The sequence below is a fragment of the Saccopteryx bilineata genome, chromosome 3 (genome assembly GCF_036850765.1).
Source record: "Saccopteryx bilineata isolate mSacBil1 chromosome 3, mSacBil1_pri_phased_curated, whole genome shotgun sequence".
Lineage (NCBI taxonomy): Eukaryota > Metazoa > Chordata > Mammalia > Chiroptera > Emballonuridae > Saccopteryx > Saccopteryx bilineata.
The window spans coordinates 109,362,874-109,383,528 of record NC_089492.1 but is presented as its reverse complement, the minus strand read 5'-3'; the positions used below and the strand labels follow the sequence as shown (position 1 = coordinate 109,383,528).

At 35.8% G+C, this 20,655-nt stretch overlaps 1 protein-coding gene across 1 annotated transcript; it reads left to right on the top strand.

Moving 5' to 3' along the window:
• The first annotated feature begins 11,284 nt into the window (after window positions 1-11,284).
• On the top strand, window positions 11,285-11,914 carry LOC136328687 (histone H3.3A-like). Its single transcript, XM_066264751.1, has one exon. It carries the CDS (start codon window positions 11,345-11,347, stop codon window positions 11,753-11,755), a length of 411 nt encoding a protein of 136 aa, XP_066120848.1. The 5' UTR covers window positions 11,285-11,344; the 3' UTR covers window positions 11,756-11,914.
• The last annotated feature ends 8,741 nt before the right edge of the window (window positions 11,915-20,655 follow it).

Genomic DNA, 20,655 nt, shown 5'->3' with positions numbered 1-20,655 from the left:
ATACAATGGAATACTACGCAGCCATAGAAATGATGATATAGTGACAACATAAATGGACCTTAATAACATTATACTGAGTGAAATAAGAAAATCAGAAAAAGCTAAGAAGTGTGATTTCACACACAGGATATAAATTGAGACTTATGGACATAGATAAAATGAAGTGGTTACTGGGGGAAGGGGATGTGGGGAAAAGTGGAGAAGTGAGGCAGTGGGGTGAAGGGTATAAAGAGGAACACATAAGGTGACAGAAAATTAGTTAACTTTGGGTGATGGGTATACAATATAATGAACAGTTCAAATGCTATAGAAATGTTCACCTGAAACTTATGTACTCTTATTGTTCAATGTCACCCTGTTAAAGTTAATTTTCTAAATAAAATTTAAAAATTAAAGAAAAATAAATAAAAATGTTATAAAATTATCTACATATACATTATTCCATGAAAAAGACATAGTATAGTATTTGTGTTTTTAATATACATAAATAGTGCCTGAATCTATAATTTTCCTCAACACCATTTTAAAACAATCATTGTAAGTATATACATATCTAAATCATTTCTTTTATCTGACACACAGAATTCTATTATATGAATATACTGTTACTTATTCATTCTGTTATTGCTATTTTTAGGTGGCTTTCATTTTACATATTCCTTTATTACCTTCACTGAAGAAAAATAATTCACTTGTTTGGGACTAATGTAGATATTAATTAAAAATATATTTTGCTCATTTCTTTTGACATTTGATAACTTTTTAGAAATGTTAAGAAATTGTCATAACCTAAAGCTTCTAGAACAGACGTCCCCAAACTACGGCCCTCGGGCTGCATGCGACCCCCTGAGGCCATTTATCTGGCCCCTGCCGCACTTCCACACTTCCTGAAGGGGCACCTCTTTCATTGGTGGTCAGTGTGAGGAGCACTGTATGTGGCAGCCCTCCAACAGTCTGAGCGACAGTGAACTGGCCCCCTGTGTAAAAAGTTTGGGCCCCTGTTCTAGAATGTTAAGTTTTCATTAAAGCAAAACATATGCCCCCCCTCCATCTATATAATGCTCTGAGATCTCTGTGGCATCTCTGAACTCATTGGCTCAGTTAGAGCAAGGAAAGTGTTCAACAAACATTAAAAACTTCATCCTGAAACAGGCATGATCAACTGGTTGCTTATACTATCTTTTCTAGGTTTTACTAATACTTTACCTAACCCCTGAAAGACGCTTATAGAACAAAACCTTACTTCTGTCACATTCAAGATCTCCTCTGAAATCCAAGACTGCTTCTCTTTCCAGAGGGATTAATTACAAAATGGTTGCATTTGTATAAAGCTAACAAACAGCTGTTAGCTTTAATTAATTCCTAGAAATTAGAGATAAAAAATGAAAATATCTAGTCATAGCATATATATACATATACATATATGTATATATATTTCCCACTTTTTCCAGGACAATCCTGGTTTCCATGGGCTTATATTTAAAGTGTGATGAGAAAAATAACCTAAATTGGAAGGAAGGATGGTAAATATGGACTTACTACAAATTTCGGTTTCTGCATGTGCACCTTCTGTTCTCTATGTCGTGGTAGATACCCACCTAACTGTTCACCATGGTCTTCTTGCCATAGTACTCAAACAAGCCTTTACTGTTCTTTGTAGAGCAAAGTGATCATAACATTAATTATTCAAACTGGGACATTTTGAGAGTAAAAGACAGTGCTACTAATAATTGCACCACAAAAATGCAAATGAAACATACTAGTCAAATAAATGTAGATAGCTTTAAAATATTGAACATACCTCTGTGTTAAAACAAGTTTATATTGTGCATTCATAGTTTAACTCAATCCTCACAACACCAGTATCATGTTCTATTAACATAATTTCCATTTCGTAAGTGAAAACAATGAAAATTGAAGGTGTTAAATAACTTTCCTAAAATCACACAGCCGATACATAGTGAGTCTGAGAAGCAAATGCAATACAGTATTTCTCATTCTGGAGCTTGTGTATTAGCTGATACATTCTATTGTCACTTAAGACTTCACCATATCTCATCACTGGTTACCTTGCCAGTCATCAACAGGATAATTTCAGTGATTTTACATGAAAATCATGCAAAAGTCTTTTTCTTTACAATTTAACATGGTACCAATCACTGTGCTGCTTAGTATAAGTTACTGAAACTTCTCAAGTAAAGCAAAAACAAAGGCAACAAATGGAAAGAGAGAAATGTGTCATTTCTAAAACGGCTCAATTTACAAGTATATATTCATTCACCTACAATCTTCACTATTCCATATTTGCAAATTCACCTATTTGCTAAAATGTACTTGTCACTCTAACGTCAATACTTGAGGCACTTTTGTGGTTATTTGTGGATATGTACAGAGTCCTGAAAAGTTTGCTGCCTGGTACAAATGCTCCCAGCTGAGGTCTAACAAGGCAATGCTCTGCCTTCTTGTCTCGGCTCTTATGTTGTAAACAAGTGTCTTTTTCATGATTTGTTCAGTGCTATATTTTTCACATTTTCTGCTTTTTGTTGGTGATTTGCTATTTTAAATGGCCTCCAAGCATAGTGCTGAATTCCTATCTAGAGTTCCTAAGCACAGGAAAGCTATGACATGCCTTACAGAGAAAATACATGTTTTAGATATGCTTCATTCAGGCATGAGTTATAGTGCTGGTGGCCATGAGTTCAGTATTAGTGAATAAACAACATATATTACACAAGGCATCTGTAAATAGAAACGCACATAAAACAAGTTTGTGTATTCTCAGTTGATATAAATGTTGTGACTTTGAGGAACTTAACCCTGTTTTTCCCTTAGGAGCAATGGTTCAATATTCACTAGTTCAAGGTTCGTGGTAACTTGAGAGAACATAACTATCATGACTAATGAGAATCAATTGTATTTATCCATTTCTTCCTTTCTCGGGTGGTGTTATAAGGAAAGAGAACCGGTCTTTTCCCTCATTTATATTATATAATAAAAGGTTTCACTTCAGTTTGGATGGCTGACTGCTTTTAAGCCTAACCCCTCCATCTTTCTCTGGTGACCCACATTTAGAAAGCTAATTTGAAAGCCTATGTTTTCTTTTTGACATTGGTGGGAGATTCAAACCATGTAAGCCTCTGCCCATGCATGGGAATCTCTCAACTAGCCTTATCCCTTAACCATAATAAAAACCCAGGCCAGTTTCATTTCTTTGCTCTCTGAAGCCATTTTGGACATTTTTGCTAGGCCTGCCCTATTCTCCCATCACCCTTCTTAAAGATATTAGTAATAAACCTTTTTACACCCTCTTGGTAGGTGGATAGTATCACTAGTCTTAACACTAAAACCAGATTCAGGGTAGAGGGTTCCATCTGCCTCTGGAGGTAACCATATATATTAATATACATTTATTTTGTCTTTTTAATGCTATTATATAATATATCACTTTATATAGTAGAGTGATTATAATTTTGAGGGGCAAAGTTCATAAAATATGCATTTCAGAGAAACAGTCAGAATGCTGTGTGATAGGTAAGTCTCTGAGTCAAAGATAATACCACTGTAGTTAGCAAGTAGAGGTATATTTAACCAATGTGATGGAAAAACACTCTCTCAGCGTAAGCCATTAAAATGATGGCTTGCATTTTACTTCAGTCTTTATCTACTGCTATCTTTCAGTTCCTGATTTATTTTCTTTTCCCTGTTATGAAGGTGGAATTCATAGCCATTCTACAAGTTCCCTAGAATAACAAGAATTTCTCAAAATGGAAACTTGGCAGGTAGCCAGAGAGCTTCCCTCTAACCATGAAACATCCAACCCTGCAGAGGTTAGAAACTAAACTCTTGATCTAAACACATGTAAGTCTTTGTAGTAATCTTCAAGTAACACACTGCTCCCTAGCCCCAGGCCTGGATTTTACCAGCCTAAACACACTCATACGCATAAACAGAACCACCAACTGTCCTGAAACACTTTAGATTTTATAGGTCAATCCTGCCGGTTCCTCCAGACCATTAAGGCAAGTCTAACACTTAGCAGTCGCTCATGTTACAATACCTGCCCACCGTAAGAAAAGAGTATGTGCCAGGATCCAAAAATGTTTGTAAATTCTTCAATATCACCCAGAAGAATTTCTAAACGGTTTCTATTTTTATCAAAAAAGCTGGCATATAGCGCTGCTGCCATTGGAGAGGACAATTAGAAATTTGTTAAATAAATTAAAAAAACAATAATAAAAACACTTCTACAGATGCATAATTTAAGCACTAGAATTAAGAGCATCATTTCCAATTTTTTAGAATGAAGGATTGCTCAGGCTCGATGATATTGCTCACAGGTCTCAGGAGGGGCTTCTGCTCCCTTCCACAGTATGATTTGCTTACTGGCTAACATATGACTGAGCGTTTACTTTGCTTATGTTACTATGCTGCTTTTCGAACCATGATTTGGATATAAATAAAAAATACTTATACATTGGATTTGAACTTAGGAAGCCTGGTGTGTGTTTCTCCTTTCCCTATCTCTCACACTTAGATGAACAATTTAAAGCATTGTCCCTCCTTAGGGGTGAAGACACAAGTGGAGACAGGTTTTCTTTTAAAGGCACTTTGAATAAAATGCAGGTGTGAGTTGGGTGAGAGGTATGGGATACAGGAATCCCCCTCTTTCTTTCATAGGTTATAAGAAGTAAAAATTATGGAGAGCTCCAGATATTTTTACAACTATAGTCTCACCTATAGGAACAACTAGACTTACTTTTTTCTGTAGCTGGAAGTATTATAGGTCAGAGAGATTGTGGCAATCTTCAAATGTCACCTTTCAAAAGTCACCACTTTTCTTTATATCAATACTAATGGCACCCCACTATTATTCAGTTATCCAGGGATTGTGTGCTCCAGGGGTCACTAAGCCCTCTTTAATATTCATAATAATATCATTATTTTGCTAGTGATTGGGGCACAATGGTTGTAATTTAGCCATCAGACACTGGGTGAAGTGTGAGTGGTGCTGGGAAATTTTATTTACCCCTAAAAGGGATCCGAGGGAGACATGGCTTCTGTCCCAGCATTCCACATTGCTGTGTGTGGATGAAAGCCTTGGAATTGTGCATGTGTCTTTTGCTTAGAATGGGACAGTTTAAAGACAAAAAGGAACTCTGAGAGACCATCACAATAAAGCAAGTTACATGAATTTTTGTTTGCCCAGTGAATAAAAAACTTGTATTTATAACTATACTGTAGTTTATTAAGTGTGCAATAGCATTATGTCTAAAAAAGTACATATTTTAATTTAAAAATAATCTATTTCTAATAAGTGTTAATGCTAAAAAATCTAGGGTTGCCACAAAACTTCAGTTTATAAACTATGCAATCAGTATCTCCGAGACACACTAAAGTGATATGCTATAAAACAAGGTGTGCCTGTATAACAACATCCCAACAAGATGCACAATAGTCTTTATGACATTCTAAGTGACTATCAATATCTAAACATTTTTTTATTTACCATATTTATATTTACCACAAAGCTGTTATTTCCTAATGTATATCTTCATAAAAGGAATTTGGTTTGTTAAATATGAATAGTTTAACTTGTGAAATATGTATTCATCCTACATGTGTCTTCTGTGTAATAAGAAATTAGGGGAAAACAGATGAGTAGATAAGTCTATAAGGTAGGAAACACCAAATACTTTGATATTTGAAAGATTGAATCCTTACCTATAGTTGATACTAATGAAAGTATGTAGCTTACTGATTGTGTGAGTTTTCAATCCCATGCACAGTCATCCATACTGAAACCCTCATTAAATGAAAGTTGCTTTCATCATTGTTATCATTATCTAATATGATAATGGTTCTGAAATGTCAAAATATCTTTTGTAAAGACACTGATGTGAATCACTAAAGTGATTTAGGAGGATAGTTATGTTCACTAATTTACTTTGTGTGAAAGCTATATGGTAACCTTAGAATTAACCATTGGATGCATTCATTTACTTGGCTGCCTTTTAACTTCAAAACACTGTTTTAACTTCAATAAAAGAGAAAAATAATGTGCAACTTATGGCACTGAGCTAGTAATGTGAATATTAAGCAACTTTTTCTTCTACTCTGTCCCCAAAGCTATTTTAAAGCACATAGCAACAATACTTCTAGAAAAAAAAACTCTAGCATAAGTTGGCAAATTTCCAATGAAATTGGAGTCCATAGAGAATACTTGTCCTTTGTATAAACTACTTATAATTCCATGCTTTATCCTGTTATGTTAAGGGTTATTCTAACCTCTATGGAGTATGAGAAAATTTAGATGGCCCTAGTCTCTTTTAAATTACTTTTTTCTGCTTTTAAAATAATAGAGTAAAATTGATCCTTTAAGTGGATAAAACATCATGTTGGAACTTGATAAAACTTTGAACTATTAGAAATAGACTTTGCAGAGTCATTTGATCTTTTAATTTTGACTTTAAGAATTATTTAAAAAGTCTTGCCTTCCTTTTCAGGTAATTTTGCAACTTCAACATTTGTGTGGGCAACTATCCATTGCTTATATATTAAGTTACTAAATGTAGTCTAAAAGTAAGTTTATATCTAATTCTGGTTCAACATTGTTCTCATAACTTAGTGACTGGATATTTAGAAATCCAGCTTTAATACCAGATAGTCACTTAACTGTGACACGTGGAAACACATCTTCCTCCTCTTCACCATCATTTCCTCAGAATAAATAAATAAATAATAGCCCAAGATTGAACCCAGAACTCTTTGATTTCAACTTCTTCCAGCTATGAAACTGTTTTTGTTTTTTTTTAACAGAGACAGAGAGAGTCAGAGAGAGGGATAGATAGGGACAGACAGACAGGAATGGAGAGAGATGAGACTCATCAATCATTAGTTTTTCAATGTAACACTTTAGTTGTTCGTTGATTGCTTTCTCATATGTGCCTTGATCATGGGGCTACAGGAGACCAAGTAACCCCTTGCTCAAGCCAGCGACCTTGGGTCCAAGCTGGTGAGCTTTGCTCAAACCAAATGAGCCTGCACTCAAACTGTTGACCTCGGGGTCTCAAACCTGGGTCCCCTGCATCCTAGTTTGATGCTTTATCCACTGTGCCAACACCCGGTGATGTGAAACTCTATTTTTTCAATGCTTATTTTGATCAGGGTTTTCTTATGAAATAATACAGACTACAAGAATCCTTAAAAAAAATAAATTTTCATCGTAAGAAAATCACCAAAAGTTATGAGTAGGAAATATACAGAAGAAATGCATAAAAATATTCCATCTCATTAGCAATCAGGGAAAGCAAACAAGTAACAATGAGATAGACTTCAACCCACTAGATTGTGAACAATTTAAAAATTTGATCATATGAAGTGTTGGTGATGCTGGGGGAAGGCCATGTCTCATGCATCTCTGGGAGGACATAGCAGCTTAACTACTTTGGAGGAAACTTTGGCAATAGTTTTCTAAAACTGCACAAAGTACACTACTAGAAATTCTATTTTACTTTATTATTATCAGAGAAATACTTTCCTAATTCATAAAGAGGCATATTGCTAGAGAACTTATGAAAGCATTATATATAATAAAGATACATTTGCAGGGGAAACCTGACTCTTCATCAGTAGAAGAATCATGTAATAAACTGCAGGATATCTACACTGTGGAATAATATGTAGAAAAGAATGTGGTAGATTGTGCTAATTTTTATAAATATGCAAGACTAGTGTTTATTTAATACAGAGAACAATATAAACAATATGATATTGTGTGTGTGTGTGTGTGAGTGTGTTAGTAACTAAATTTCAAAGGCTCTAGAACAGGGATCGGGAACGTTTTTGGCTGAGAGTCATGAACGCCACATATTTTAAAATGTAATTCTGTGAGAGCCATACAATATGTTTAACACTAAATACAAGTAAATGTGTGCATTTTATGTAAGACCAACACTTTTAAAGTACAATAGGTCTCTGAATTCTTTTTAATAACATTGTTATGCTGTTGCTAACCAATGATGAATAAAGTACTTCTTACCATTAATGCGACTTCTGGTGCTACATGGTTTTGCTGATGGCTTTGCAGTCTGATTGATACGTGGTAAGGTTAAGCTTCATACAGGTGTTGAGACTTCCATCCATTAAATGAGATCATAGGTTGGTCTTAATATTCTTTAGATGTGAGAAAGACTGCTCACATGCATACCTAGAGCCAAACATTGTCAGTACAGCAATACTCACATGCCGCTGTGTGTGGTATGTGACGGGAAGCGCGTTCCAAGTTTTGACAATCAGCTGCTCCATGGGTTGAAGATTTTTTCATTTCTCCCCACTCGTGTTTGCTCACCAGCTCTGCTTGCTGTCGTGGAAGTCTTTCCAAATCTTCATTCAGTGACTTGAACTTATTCACCCACATGTCTGAGGCCTTCGGGTCAGTCAGCAGCTTGTAACTCAAAATCCCTGATGGAGACACCAGGGATGTAACTCAGGTCGGCGCTGTCCACTGCACACTCATGTGGATGGGTGATGAACTTAAAAAGATGAGTGCGCTCATGAAATTCTCCAAAGCGCACTTTGAATGACTGCAGAAGATTAGATGTGAAGCCCACTAGCTGCTGGAGATCAAGATGTTGAGCAGGGTCACTTGCTGTGCATGCATCTTTAAACTCTCCCAGTTTTTCAAAGTGTAGTAAATGACCTGTTTCAATGATGGCAATGAAGAATTCCAGCTTGTTTTCAAATGCAAACACTGCTGTTGAAGGGATAAGACTTTATTTCCAATGCCTTACATTTTCACATTGAGCTGGTTCAGATGTTCAGTCATGTCCACGAGATAGTAGAACTTCAGGAGCCACTCAGTGTTAGCTAACTCAGGATACTCGATGTTTTTCATTTCAAGAAAAGTCCAGATTTCACTCAGACAAGCTGCAAAATGGCTGAGCACCTACCCTCTTGACAACCAATGCACATTGCTGTGCAGAAGCAGACCAGAATAATTATTCCCAACTTCATCCAGCAGTGTTTTAAAGTGGCGATCATTTAAAGCTCGGGCAACAATAAAGTTGACCACCCAAATGACCAGCGATATCACCTCACCAAGCTGCTCGCCACACATCTGAGCACAAAGCGCCTTCTGATGTAGGATGCAGTGAAAACTTAGAATGGGTCTCTTTTCATGTTTACGAAGAAGCGCTACGAATCCTGTTTTTCCCCACCATGCACGGAGCACCATCAGTACACAACAAAATAAGTTTATCCATCGGTAGATTTTTTTTCTTTAGTGGACTCAGTGAAAGACTTGAATAAATCCTCCCCTCTTGTTGTCTCTTTTATAGGCAAAACAGCAAGACTTTCCTCATGTAGTGTGTCACCGACAGCATACCTTGCAATCATGCTGAACTGGGATAAATGGCTTACGTCTGTTGACTCATCCAAAGCGAGAGAAAAGAATGGTGCTGCATTTATATCCTTCACTTGTGTTGCCTCAATTTGACTTGCCATCATGATGGTACAATTGTGAACAGTTCTTGCTGACAGAGGCATGTCTTTTATTCATTTGATTATCTTGTCTTTATCCAAAAAGTCGTCAAAAATTTTTTTGGCAACATCAAGCATAAATGTTTTGGCATACTGCCCATCTTTGAATGGCTTTCCGTTTCTCACAATTGCTAAAGCACCAGCAAAGCTAGCTGAATTCCAGTCACCTGGTTGGGTCCAAACACGGAGTTGCTGCTGACTAGCTTGCAATCTGCACAGTAGCTCTTGACATGCTTTCTTCCTGCTGTCCCCTGCTGGATATTTCGATGCAAATGTAGTATGGCATGTGTTGAAGTGACGCTTTATATTTGACCATTTATTGGATGCAATTTTATCATTGCATATTAGACACACTGCAGAACCTGCTCTCTTCCACAAAGGCAAATTCCTCTGTCCATTCCTGCTGAAAAGTATGATACTCCTCATCATTTTTTCTTTTTGCCATCTTCTTTGTCAAAAGAGTTTCTGCAATTAGCTAGCTGACTACTTGATTAAAAGTTTACTTCCTGCCCTCACAACGACCCGTGTATGTTATGCATTATCCAATAAAAATTTGGTGTTGTCCTGGAGGACAGCTGTGATTGGCTCCAGCCACCCGCAACCATGAACATGAGTGGTAGGAAATGAATGGATTGTAATACATGAGAATGTTTTATATTTCAATGGTATTATTTTTTAATTAAAGATTTGTCTGCAAACCAGATGCAGCCATCAAAAGAGCCCCATCTGGCTTGCGAGCCATAGGTTCCCAACTCCTGCTCTAGAATATTAAACACCAATTTGAAGACAGTGTTTATTTTGGGGTGGACAGGGAGGGATTGGTATTCATAGTTAAAGAGTCTTTATAATGCCTACAATTTTTGTAAGTATTATGTAATCATAAATTACTTGTGAAATCAAACATGGAAAAAAGAGGATTTAATTTTTGTATATTACCACAAATTTTGTCAAAAATCAATTAACCATAGGTTTATGGATATATATGTAGACCTTCAATTCTATTCCATTGATCTATATTCTCTTTCTATCTGTAAAACACTGTCTTGATTAATATATCTTTGCAATTTTGGTATACCTAGTATATAGCTTTTCAAATTTTGTTTTATTTTTATACTGTATTGAACATTTTTTTCTAAAGCAGTTTGTTAAGCTTTTTCCTTAATGTAAAGAACCATCAAAGATAAATTTCTACTTTATAAAACTACTTTCTTAGAAGACTTAGGGAATATGCTGAACAATGGGACTCTTAATGGGTACATACTGATTTCTCCCTGATTTCATGAGCTGGTTAAATCAAAATTTCATATGATTGTCCAGTAATGTCAATCATCCTTGGCATCTCTTGTTAATTATTTGAATTTTGCTTCTTCTCTTCATCCCTCTTATTCTTTATCTTCTCAGTAGCTGGTCTTTTGTAAATTTCTTTCTAAATTTCTTATATAAAAAGATTTCAATTTGCCACTTATTAAAATATTCATTCATACAATAACGATAAGCACAGTAAGTCACAAATATAAAACACTAGACTTTACAAAGTACTTTAAAATTTTATCCTATTTATTTCTGTATTTTATTTAGGCAGCTATTATTATAATTATTTGACATGAAAAACTGAGAATGACTGCATAAGTAATGTGAATGACTTCCAACAATGAATACGTGACAGAGAAGGAACTCAAAAAGAAGTGTTGGTGTTCGCAGCCGCCGCTGCGCCGCCGTCGCTCTCCAAACCAAACGCCAGCGCCGCCTCTAGCTCGTTGAGCTCCAGCCAAAGGAGAATGAGGGTAAGTAAACAGGTCTCTATACCATGGCTTGTACCAAGCAGACTGCCGGCAAATCGACCGATGGTAAAACACCGAGGAAGCAACTGGCCACCAAAGCCGCTTGCAAGAGTGCGCCCTCTACTGGAGGGGTGAAGAAACCTCATCGTTACAGGCCTGGTACTGTGGCACTGCGTGAAATTAGACGTTATCAGAAGTCCACTGAACTTCTGATTCGCAAACTTCCCTTCCAGCGCCTGGTGCGAGAAATTGCTCAGGACTTCAAAACAGATCTGCGCTTCCAGAGTGCAGCTATTGGTGCTTTGCAGGAGGCAAGTAAGGCCTATCTGGTTGGCCTTTTTGAAGACACCAACCTGTGTGCTATCCATGCCAAACGTGTTACAATTATGCCAAAAGACATCCAGCTAGTACGCCGCATACGTGGAGAACGTGCTTAAGAATCCACTATGATGGGAAACATTTCATTCTTTAAAAAAAAAATTTCTCTTCTTCCTGTTATTAGTAGTTCTGAACATTAGATATTTTTTTTTTCCATGGGGTCAAAAGATACCTAAGTATATGATTGCAAGTTGAAAATAAGGGACAGAAATCAGGTATTGGCGGTTTTTCCATTTTCATTTGTGTGAATTTTTTTTTATGTCCTCGCATTTTTTTTTTAAATGCGAGGACATAAAGTATTAATGCAAGTCAAAATGTTTCAGTGAACAAGTTTCAGCAGTTCAACTTTATAACAATATAAATAAATCTGTTAAATTTTTCTGGACAATGCCAGCATTTGGATTTTTTTAAAACAAGTAAATTTCTTATTGATGGCAAAAAAAAAAAAAAAAAAAAAAAAAAGAAAGACAGAAAGAAGTGTTTGGTTTGAATTACAATTACTTTTTCATTTTGGACTTAGTAATGTATGGGAAATATACATGAAAGTAGTTGGCAGACTGTAACCACCCTAGAAATTTTAGATGAATCTTACTGCTAACCTCATTATTGTTATGCAGAAGAAAATTAATCTGCAATACTGAACACATTCCTCTGTAGAAAACTGCATAGGTAGGAAATATTCCCTGAAGCAGGCTCCAGGACACATCTACAATGAGACTTTTATTAAATAGGTGAAAGTGAGATAAAGGGAAAGCTGGAACTAAACACCTTTAATTCTGTGGGTTACAAATGAATTACTATATAATAACTATATTAGAAACAATAGCGAGGAGGGCAGCCAGTGGTTTCAAACTATTTGGATAGAGCCAATGTTTCAAATAATCTCACTACTAAATATAAAACATAGTTAATCCACAAACTCCGGAGAGAACAGGGTACTTTACACAATGGTACATTAAACCACCTTTCCAAAAGGCTTACAAGTACTTCTCATGATTGCTGTATGAAGTTTATATGAAATAAGTCACAATACCTGCTTTCTATTCCAAGCCCCCTTTAAAGAGCCTTTTGATCAGAATGTCACCCAAAGAAAGCCAATCTATGAGCTGTTTAGTTACCTGTTTGGCTTGTAACCAGTTTATTGCCTCTCAGTTTCTAATCTATTTGTCATAGTGTGAAGAATGTAATAACATAGATTGGCCCTGTAAATATTTCTCTTTATACATTTGGTGTTAACTTTATATTTTTTATTAGTAAAAGGAAGAATAAGCCAACTTATAAGATTGTTATAATTAAATGATGCTATCTGTGGGAAGTGATCATTAGTGCATTGACCACATTTTAAGTTCCTTTTAAGTTCCCCACAATTGTTAGTTTACATTCTTTTCCATTTCCAGCTGATCTAAGTCTTAACCTACATAGATCCAGATTTCACATGAAAGTTTAAATAAAAATATAATGCTCGTGAAAGCCAAATAAGAGTATATTATCCAAGATTAAATTAAAGCACATTCACTGGCATGACCAGTATGCTCGAATCATGTATTGAATTAATTGATAAATGACAACTTCTACTGTATTCCAGACTTCAATGATTTACTTTTGTCTGCTCTGGTTTAATCTTGTTTAAGTGTATCAATTTAAGTGTCTTGAAGTCAAGCAATATGCCTTTCTCTGTATCCTTAAAATACTAGGGATGGTGTGGGGAAAGAACAAGTCCTCAAAAAATACATATTGATTGAGTAAATGATATTTCACAAATCCTAAATATTGGATTTATTACAAAACTTAACTAAGCCTGTTTCTTTTCTGGACACACGTAGTACAGGAGATGCCACTTTTTGCTCTGTGAAGGTTGAACTGCAGTGCAATTTTCTTCTCTAAGTTATCTTGCTGGGCCTCTTCCTGAACTACTGACATTAACTGTCACTCACTCTCAGAAGAGCTGTCTCTACACATGAACCAATCTTTTAGCTAAAGATAAATGTGATCTAAATTGCACAGAGTGAAGTGTCTCTCAGCTTCCGAAAGTATTGGCTTTCCATGGGCTCACCCTTCGTGGGAAGCTCCTTCTCCCTATAAGAACAGCGTCTGAATAGCCAAGTCCACCTAGCACTTCAGCTTTCAGTCTGCTGACCATGTGAACATATACAGCTACAAAGGAGAAAACTCATTCTCTTGGAGTTTCAATTGGAGCAGTGAACAGCAAAGCATAATTCTAGATCTGAACTTTTCATGAGAAAGAAGAGAAAAAAAAACAGAAAAAGTGTTCAAGGATGAAGGGGGTATGGTGGGTGGAGATGGGAACGGGTGAGGGAATGGAACGGAAAGAGACTGCTTGGGGCATGATGCAGTGTGTGGATGCTATTTTGTTGAGTTGTACACTTGAAACCTGTGTGATTTTGTGAACCAATGTTACACCAATAAACTCAATAGAAAGAGGGTTAAACATGAGCGCAAAACTTGGAAAAATGGTGAGAATACAAAGTTCAATTATATATTGTTTCAATGAAAGACATTTTCAAGAGTTGTCTATAAAAGCCTGAGCTTAATAAACTGTGTGTTAAATTAGAATTAAAAAAAAATTGCCAAGCAAGTGAAACACAAGGATGAAATAAGTTGTTATTCTTGAAGTATGAATTGATCATAATGAAGGAAGTAAGAAATGCGTCAGGCTGAAATACACATGCCATAGCCCCTCTGTGTTCTCTTCCCTTTGGACATTATATGATTGATTCACATCCCTTATTAGGATGTGAGGCTAATCAGACATTCCATGACATTTGAATCCAGCTTGTAAAACCAGCCACAATTACCTACTGTATTATATAAACAAATCATTAAGCCACTTAAGTTTTGTACTAAAAATTTCATTAAATCTCATTTTAGTGTTGAAAATCCCACAGAAATGGAGTACATCTGGCCCTCTTGGCTACATTAAACCATAGCTGTCCAGTTTCTCAGAATAATAGAAACTAGGGATTTCCTTGACTGTTCCATTTGAGTAAAATGAAGGTAAGGTAAACAGTTAGCCAGAAGCAAGGAGATTGATTACAGCCTTTCCTTGGTGGGAGTGAAATTAGATTAGTCTCCACCTGAGAACGTGGACCCCTAGCTGGGTGAGAGGTTGGGGGAAAATCATACAAGGCAGGATGATTAATCTGTTTGTACATCTAGGTAAGCTGTTTTATACTTCACTCACACCCCTTTTTATTAAGGAGTTGCCCCTTGCTGTGGATTTCCTGTAAAGTGGATATACTGTTGCTTAATTTGCAATGGACAAAGACAGAGCAATCAATTCCTTATTAACAGATGAACTAGTGCAGAAAATTAAGGCTCCACCATGCTTTTTCTGCACATGGATGATCATCAGTTTAATTCTAACACTTGTAAGGGCAATCCAAAGCACAATATACCCTCACAGACAATGTAAAGGAATACAATGAGGCTCTCATGCAGGGAAAATAGGGATTCCCTAGCTTTAGAAAAACCCAGGACCTGGATTAATATAATATTTTAAACATCAGGCTAATTTTATTGAGCTCTTTAAAAAGTTTGCATTGAATTCCCAACAGTCTATCTGCTTCCCAATGCCACATCAAGACTTCTCCAAGGCCTGGCATTGACATTAAATTCTGCTGAGGACTCGATTTCCCTCGGCTTGCCACTCCTGTTACCAGCTGCCTTTGGTTAGTGTCCTGCCACTTATAGGCAACAAGCACAAACAATGACAGAGCTAGGAAAGAAAATGGGATGAGGGTAAATGGTGTGGATAAAGAGAGGGAATAACAGAGATGTGTCACAAAGGAATAAATGAATAAGGAAAAGAATAGGAGAAAAGAATATAAAAAGGTTAGTATAAGAGAGAGAAAGAAATTTAATATCTGGATAAGAATTTAGATTTAACCACAAACTTTCCACTCCTTACTTCTTAAGGCAACTTTAGAAAAAATAATTAAGCTCAGTTTGCTCATGTATAATATGGAGACAATAATATCTGCCTGACCTCCTGCCTAGGGTTGCTGTAAAAATCAAATGTGACAAAGTATTAAAAGTGACCTATGCCTTATAAAGCACTATAAACATATTTAAGTATATCTCTATCCTGATGCTGGAACTGGATTTCAGTTACACAATCAATGAGTTCAAATAAAATGCTAATAAAAAATACTAGACAAATATACAAATGAATACATGAATGTGTAAATAAGGTGGGGGGAGCTTTATCAAGGTTTTCTGGGAGTATGCAGGATGACAGAGGGAGCTAAGAAGAAGAAACAGCCCTAGAAGCTTAGCCATCATGAAATCCTCCTTGAAAGGGACATATTCTGAGAAGTAAGTTAGAGAAATTCTGATTCCGTTGAGTTAGAAATATAAACAGGCGGATTTAATGGCCGGTTCACCAGGCGTGCGCCCTGGGCTCTGACTTCTGAAGGGCCCCACAAAACCCCAACTTTACACTTTTTCTAATGACACCAAGTTTGGTTTCATATGTGAAATTTTAACATTAATAGTACATAATATTTTTTATTTATTTCAAAATATGGTTAACATATATTTTTATTTTCCCTGTCTCTCTCTCTCTTTTTTTAAGGGGCCCAATATTTTCTTCTGTGCGTGGGGCCTCAACTGACCTTAATCTGCCTCTGGATATAAACTGAAGGTCAGTGGCAGAATTTAATATAAAAATGAATATTGCAAAATTATTTAGAATGTGAATATCTTTACGTAGGTATATGTCCATCTGCTTGGTACTAAATATTGGTACCAAGTGTCCTGTATACAATATTGTATACAAATATTTTAATGCCTGAACTGTAAAAACAATAGATTTTTTACTTCTGTTTAGATAAATATTTCAAATCACTGTATTTTAGATTTGGACCTAATTTGAAGTAGTGTTATAGTTGTCCATATGTTTACTTGAAAAGATGGTCAAAGAGTTCACAGCACATTCTACCCAACTGTGTACTGTCACCTTGAACTTCATGGCCAGTACCCTCACTCTCTTCAGTGGAAGGATGGCCATTTAGAAAATGTGCTTCCCTCCCTTTAGTGAAGGAGAGTATGAGAGAATACAGAAGCTTAGAGAAGAATGACATCATAGAAGAAGGAATAATTCACCAAGAACAAATTTATCTGTATCCTAATTTCTCTCCTCCTTATTTCATATCTTCTTCTTCAGAGATGATGACTTAAATGAGGACATGCTGGGTTATCTTCGAATTATGGGGGAGAGAGAAAAATATCTACACATACCCCCTTATCATAATCTTCTATTTCAAGTGCTGCCTTGGACTTAGTATCTGGAAATTTTAAGACTTTTCAGAATATATTTTCTTTTTGCTCTCTAAATTGGGGAATAAATTAAAAGACAGTAAAATCTTCAGGATTCCACTGATTTTGATTTGGGATAAGCCTAAGATAAGTAGAGATAGATGTATCATTAAGTAGATACAGTTTTGAATTTTCTAAAGTCTAATCTTTGGGGAAACTGAATTGCTTTAAAATAAATGGCATTTTCAAAATAATTAAAATGATTTTTAAAATAATTAAAAACAGTAAAACTCCTTTTCTGTGCCTTCATATTTTTTTATTCAGCAATTAGTTCTCTAGTGTTAGCATGATTTTATATTTTGAATTCATTATTATGTAAAGTGGATCTATTTCAAATTGCTGTTTTCTCATTAACTTATCTCACTTATTAATATATAATTATGAATGTGCTATATCCCTGAAAATTAGAAAATTGCACTTGTATACAAATATTTTAATTTCTAATTTTATTTTAAAATGTTTTCTAATTTTTTTCAATTAAAGTTTACATTCAATACTATTTTTTATTAGTTTCAGGTATAGTTTCAGCATAGTATAGTATTAGACAATCATATGCTTTACAAAGTGCACCCCCTAATATTTTCAGTATCCAACTGGTACCATACATAATTATTACAATATTATTGACTATTTCCCTATGCTGTTTTTTATATCCCTGTGACTATTTTGTAACTACCAATCTTTACTTCTCAATCTTTAAAGGGTATTATGCTAAGTGAAATAAGTCAGTCAGAGAAAGCTAAATACCATATGATTTCACTCATATGTGGAATCTAAAGAATAATATAAATGAACAAACAAAACAGACTCATAGGTACAGAGAACAGACTTATGTCTATCGGAGCACATAATTTACTGCATTTTTTTTTTAGCACTCCCTTAACCCCTTTAAATCACTGGAATATTCTTAGGCCACTTTTCCCCCACTGTAGTATTAAGGACAAGAGCTGAGCATAAACTCCTCCCTGGTTCCTGAGCAGAGTTAGGGGTTGACAACTCCAGGGCTTTACACAGCTATTTCCGTGGGCCTGGAATAGTGTTTCCCGATTCTAGTCTCTGCCTGTAAAGTTTCCACTCATTTTCTCCCTTCTCAAGCCAGCTCAGGATCACCTTTTCTATGAAGCCTTTCCCAGCTCCCAGAATAAATGAGCTGTCACCACTCCAGTCACACACCATGTCTCTTTATTATACTTCGTATGGTATCTTCTAATTAGCTTTCTTCTGTCTGTCTCCCGCATACACTGTTAGCTCATTAAGAACACACAGAATCTCACTCATGTTTTTAACCCACGTTCATAGATTCCAGGTCTTTTCTCCTGCCCATCACTAGCTGCACTTAGTGGAATCAGTCAAAACATTGACAGATAAGTGTTTGGGTGGGCTTTCATTTATTTGTGTCATCTCAGAAAACCCAGGGTCTAATCTCAATACTAGACTTCATGACTCTGTCTAGCCTTTGCTAAAGTGTCTTATATTTGTAAACTATATGTATTTGTATATATTTATATATATTTTATACCAAGAAAATAAAGCATTCTAACTCTGGACTGATGATTTTTATTTCCTATATTGTGGTGTCCTGTGGTATAAAAACACAGAACCTACATTCATGTAAAAGTCACTCCTTCCTCTTTATCAGACTGAGTGTAGGAAAGAAACATGGTCCGCCAGGCCTCTTCTCGGCCCTTCACATGCAAGACCTCATATTCAGTTATTCAAGTTTTTTTTCTGACTCAACCACTGTCCTAGGCACTGGGGCTATAGCTACAAGATATATGATGTTCCTGCTATCATATTTATATTTGTGTGGACCAGATGTATTTTAAGCAAGTAAACACATTTTAAAGTACCATTAAGAAAACAAAGCAAGATTGGGGGCTGGGTTATTATTTTACATAATGTAGTCAGGAAAGTTTCTCCAAAAGAGCTAATGTTTGAAGACACCTAACTCATGAGAAGGAGCTAGATATCAAAAGATACTGGTGCAAATTATGCTAGGCTGAGAGAACAAGCATAACTGAGAAGTGACAAAGAGAATAGTGAGTAAGACAATAACATGAGAGAAGCAGGCAGGAGCAGGATCATGGAGGATGTGCTAGATATTTATATGCTGTTTGATAAAGTATATATTCTTCAAAGCCTGCTCACATTACAGAGTGAAAAGTGGGCTTTATGGACTCAAGACAAAGCATGAAAATAACGAAGGTATTGTCCAACCAGATAGGAGATGATGGAGTCTGTATTGTTAATAACTGATTTAAGGTGTTTTGGATAAATAGAGCAGACCTGGCCCTGTGTTGGATATGTGGGGTGATTTGAAAAGTTTTAGGAAAAAACAAAGATGGTATTAAAAATTGAAATAAAAAAGCAAAAGTTGATGAAGAAAGCAGAAAACAGAGTGGTCAAGATATTTGATAAGTGATCTGTGTTAGGTTACCAAGAATGATAGAAATAGTGGAGATAGAAAGATAGCAAAGCAGCTGCACATACTTAATGGATAGCACGTTACGAGCCAGTTGTCAATGATAACAATACGAAGGTTTAGTGGACAGAAGAGTCCAATTTTGCAAAAGTAGTTGCAGAATGACCTGACTCATTTAAATTTAAAATAGGGGGGAAAAAACTATAAAACCATTTAGATTAACTCTATTAAAAAAAGATCCTGATACTTAGACAGATTTTTTTTATGAAGTGCTCTAACCACACAGTGTATAAGTCAAAATACACCTTACAGAACCTACAACATGTTGGCCTCCTCAAAGTTATTTAAAGGGTTAGTGTTGTTTTATATATGTAACTTCAGATCGTAGGTAGAGTCCTTAAAGCTAGATTAAGTTCATCAAGTGAAGAGAGATTGGCCTATATAATTTCTGAGTTTCCAATTAATTATCAATACAATATGAACCTAAAGATATATTTCTGGGTTAATAAGAAGCATTAGCTATGTAAAACATGGATGCTGTTGTCACAAATTTTATGAAAATAATGTCAATTTCTACCAGACAAAATATGTTTTGATGTTCTGAACTCAGTAACATCAATCAACCAATTCAATCATATCCCACTGTGTATGTGTAATAGCTGTGGGCATTACAATTAAAACAAGGTATGCTTAGGACACTCCTGGTTTATGCCTGTTCAGTTTAATCTGTATTAATAATGCCCTCTTTGTTTTCAAAATTGCCCTATTTTAGAAGATAAAGTATATGGTCATGCCAATTAAAAATGATAAGTGGATGACCTTGCCAATTAAGGCAAAAATGCACACATTAAATAAGCAAACTAAGGCATTTCAAATGCCAAAAGATAGGGCGCCACAAAGAATTTAATATGATTCTTCCAAACATACACCAACTACCAAAATAGGAGAAAGTAGCTGGTGTAGGTAAGGTTGTTCCTTTTTCAGGGATAAAGTGAATTTCCATCTGCCCCATTTATCTATATGAGTGATTTGTGGCAGGCAGTGTATATTAGTGATCAAGGCATGGGCATAAACACGAGGGAGATCTGGGTTTAAATCCAAACTTTGACACTTCAGGGCTGTGTGACATTGGATAAGTCACTTAACCTTTTTTTTTTTTGGGGGGGGGGTCACTTAACCTTTTTTTCATCTGCAAGTTAG